The following is a 3522-nucleotide window of genomic DNA, read 5'->3' as shown; positions in this document are numbered from 1 at the left end:
ATATATATATAAATTTGTAAGCATAGTGCAATTCAATCCCCATAATTTTGTTTTTAAAAAAAATGACAAGAAGGTCATTTAATTCATTAATGCACTATGTCTTAGTTTATAACGTCACAACTACCCTTTATACAACTTTTTTTTACCTTCTTTAATTCATTTACTATTTTTTTTCGTGTGCTCGGAAGTCCTCTCAAAGAAGATAATTAATTCCATACTGATAATTTTATTTTTGGGAGTCAAAAGAGATAATTTATTGATGACCTTTTTTTTTTTTTTTTTAAATCTTGGCAAAAGAGATAATTTCTTCAATAAATTTTTTATTTCTTTTTATTTTTTTATTTTGGGTTTTTTTTTTGGTGTCAAAAGAGATTATTATTTTAATGGTTACTTTTTAATTTTTGGTTTGGTCAAAAGAGACAATTTATTCATCATAAATTTTTTTTTGGTCATGGAAACAAAATATTATTCAATTTTTTTTTTTTTTTTTTCAAAAGAGACTTAAAATATTAAAGATTAGAGATAGCTAAAGAAAATCTTAAAGGACAGTTGTGTCATTTAAAAAGTAATAATCATTTATTTATAAAGTTTAAGTTATAATTGCCATAAGATTGTAGTTCAAATGTAGAAAAGTGGGGTGCGAATAGAGCCTCCCTAAAAAAGGGAAAGAAAAGTGGTGCCGGTCTGTATGATAACACTCTTTTGCACGAAATGAACAACAGATTGAATGGGCTCGTCGATCGAGTGACAAATCCAAAGATCCCAGTTCATCAACTTGAAAAGGAGAGAAAGAGAGAATACCACCATGAAAAAGGAACGAGTGGTCTCTTAGGGCAACCTTATATTTGTATATCCTGATCGAGAATCAATGATGGTAATGGAGAAAAGTGTGAGAGAAGAAAATAAATAATAATTTGACTATGTGATAGAGATGGATGAAGAGAGATATTAGTGGTAATTGAGAATCTTTGCTAATTGGGATTATGTAAGGATTGTTTTGTCTTTAAAATTTTATCTTTCTGGGTATATTAAAGTTATAGTGACACATCACCCTGGCTTGAGTTTTGGGCCTGAGTATTTGGTGCAAGTATCATTTTTCTTAATGTTTATCCTTTATGATTGAAATATGAGATAAATATTCATAAAATGAACTTTTTCGGAATATATATATATATATATATTAAGTTGAATTTAATTGTATTGGTAATAAGAAGGATTTTAAACAACAATTGCATATTCACATTTTGGTGATATTATATATACCCGTACAACGGATTAAATGGCCCATTAATAAATACTAAGATTTTATTGTTCGGTGATCCATGATACCAAAAATCAAGATACGATTGTCTAAGAATTTTTTATTTTTTTCAATAACACAATTAATTATATTCATAATCTTGATATTAAGACATGTAATCTTGATTTCACATAACATTGTCATTGACACTCATTTCTCTCAATAATGAACTACAGTCACCTCATACTCCGAAACAGCATCACCAGTAATAGCATTGAAGTCATGAGTTTTGTGCTTAGCAAACCCTCTAGCCATCCTGAACCTCCCTCTCCCTCCGACCACCGCCACCTCTTCGGTCGGCTGTGCCGGAGTCAGCGGAAGTCTTGAGAACACACTGATCGAGCTTCCGTTAAACTTACCCGTGGTAAAACCAAAATCAGCGTACACCACCAATGTCAGTGTGGCATCTTGACTGGAGGAGACATAGATGCCACGGGCATTGCCGATCACCTTGGACGTCGGCTCGGGGCCCTCCGTGAGAGGGTCGTCGAAGACGAACACGCTGCCGAATGGGGTCGGGTTGGTGTCATCTCCGGTGAGGTTAGCATGGGCCACCTTGACAGCACTTGCTTTCTTGCCACTGATGGTGTCATGAAGGAAGAACAAGAGGTGGGTCTTCTTCTCCTTTGGCACATATGACACGCTATCGGAGTGGTATTTGCAGTGCACCGATACGGTGGTGATGCAGAGGATCAAAACCCACATCAAAACCAACCTTCCTTCCATTTTTCTTCTGTTTTTTTTCTCTTCCTTCTTTCCTTCCGCTAGGGTTTTTATAGCCATAATGCTATACTATAACCTTAAAAATATTTGAATATTAACAAAACAATCACAATATTTATGAAATATTACTTATTATCAAATTGGGAAATTTCCAACCTTAATTGTTTTACCTTTTATAAAAAAATTCGAAATATTAGTAGGTCATAATGTCATTGCATTAATTGGAATCTAGAATATATATATATATAGTCTTCTTTATCAATATTTTCATACCGTTTGTCTTTGAATTTTCTTACCGTTTTAGTCTTTGCGGTAGCGTAGTTGAATGCTAAAATGAATTTTAGGAGTCTGATGAACCGAAAATTTTCAAGGGAAAATTACACTTATATAGAGTTAGGAGTCTTAAATAACAAAATGATCTAATTTAAAATTTTATTTTTTACTTTGGTTAAATTAAGTAAACTAATTACATATGTATCAATAACTTTTGTTTAGGTCCAAAATGCCCTCAAAACACTTATTCCAAAATAGTAAAAATTATTCTCCTAAAATCAAGTACTTTCTTTAAATAATTTATTTATTTAAAAATTTTAAGAAAATAAGATCATTCCTTTAACTTTGAACCATATTGCTGCAACTTTTATATATATACACACGAGAACTTATACAAATAATAAAAAAGATTCAATATAGTAGAAAATGGGGCAATCAAAAGTAATTCCCCCAAAAAGAAAAATATAATTAAACTCAATAATATATAAATCGTCTTTGTTGTGGTGCATGCCTTAAGATGATCATAAAATTTTTGGCTCAATTAATTACATTTATTTTATAAATAAATAAAAAATAATTGCTGATGTACCATTTACTAAAACAACCATTTAATTTTTTCATGATCTATTTAATTTTTTCATGATCTCCCTCTACTATGCGTGTGTAGTGTATGTGTAGATATGTATGTATGTATGTATATATATATATATATATATATATATATAGGATGAATTTTCAATTACCGAAATAAAAAATTCTATACATAATGAATTTTCATTAATTTTTTTTATATATATTTCTAAATTATTATTTGCAGATTTGAACCGATATAGATTGAGACATACCGTTAAAGTTGTTTGCACATATATATATATATATATATATATATACTGCTTTTTATTTTATTTATTTTGGTAGGGAGTAATATATACACTATATGCAAAAATGCCAAGTTGAAAGTCAATTCAAAAATCTTGTTTTTCTAAATTTTATGAATGAAAGAATTATTTGATTTAGGAAGAATATTTTGTTATTTTAAAATAAGAGTTTGGAGGGTATTTTGGACATAAATAATAACTGTTTATGTATATATAATTATTTAACTAACTTGACCAAATTATAAAATTAACTTTAAAATTAAATCTATTTATTATTTAAGGGTCTTAAATTTACTTTTAAGTGTAATTTTTCCATTTTCAGGAGAAAACTACACTTACATACCAGTT

General features: G+C 29.4%; 1 protein-coding gene across 1 annotated transcript; it reads right to left on the bottom strand.

Annotated features, from left to right (window-relative positions):
• Positions 1–1459: 1459 nt before the first annotated feature.
• On the bottom strand, positions 1460–2026 carry LOC132298847 (dirigent protein 15-like). The gene has a single exon (XM_059795183.1). The coding sequence runs from the start codon at positions 2024–2026 to the stop codon at positions 1460–1462; it is 567 nt and encodes a 188-aa protein (XP_059651166.1).
• Positions 2027–3522: the final 1496 nt, after the last annotated feature.

The sequence above is a fragment of the Cornus florida genome, unplaced genomic scaffold (genome assembly GCF_030987335.1).
Source record: "Cornus florida cultivar Cherokee Brave unplaced genomic scaffold, ASM3098733v1 CherokeeBrave_3.0.0_Hap2_Chr03, whole genome shotgun sequence".
Lineage (NCBI taxonomy): Eukaryota > Viridiplantae > Streptophyta > Magnoliopsida > Cornales > Cornaceae > Cornus > Cornus florida.
The sequence above is the reverse complement of the archived record's forward strand: the minus strand, read 5'-3'. Positions and strand labels throughout refer to the sequence as shown.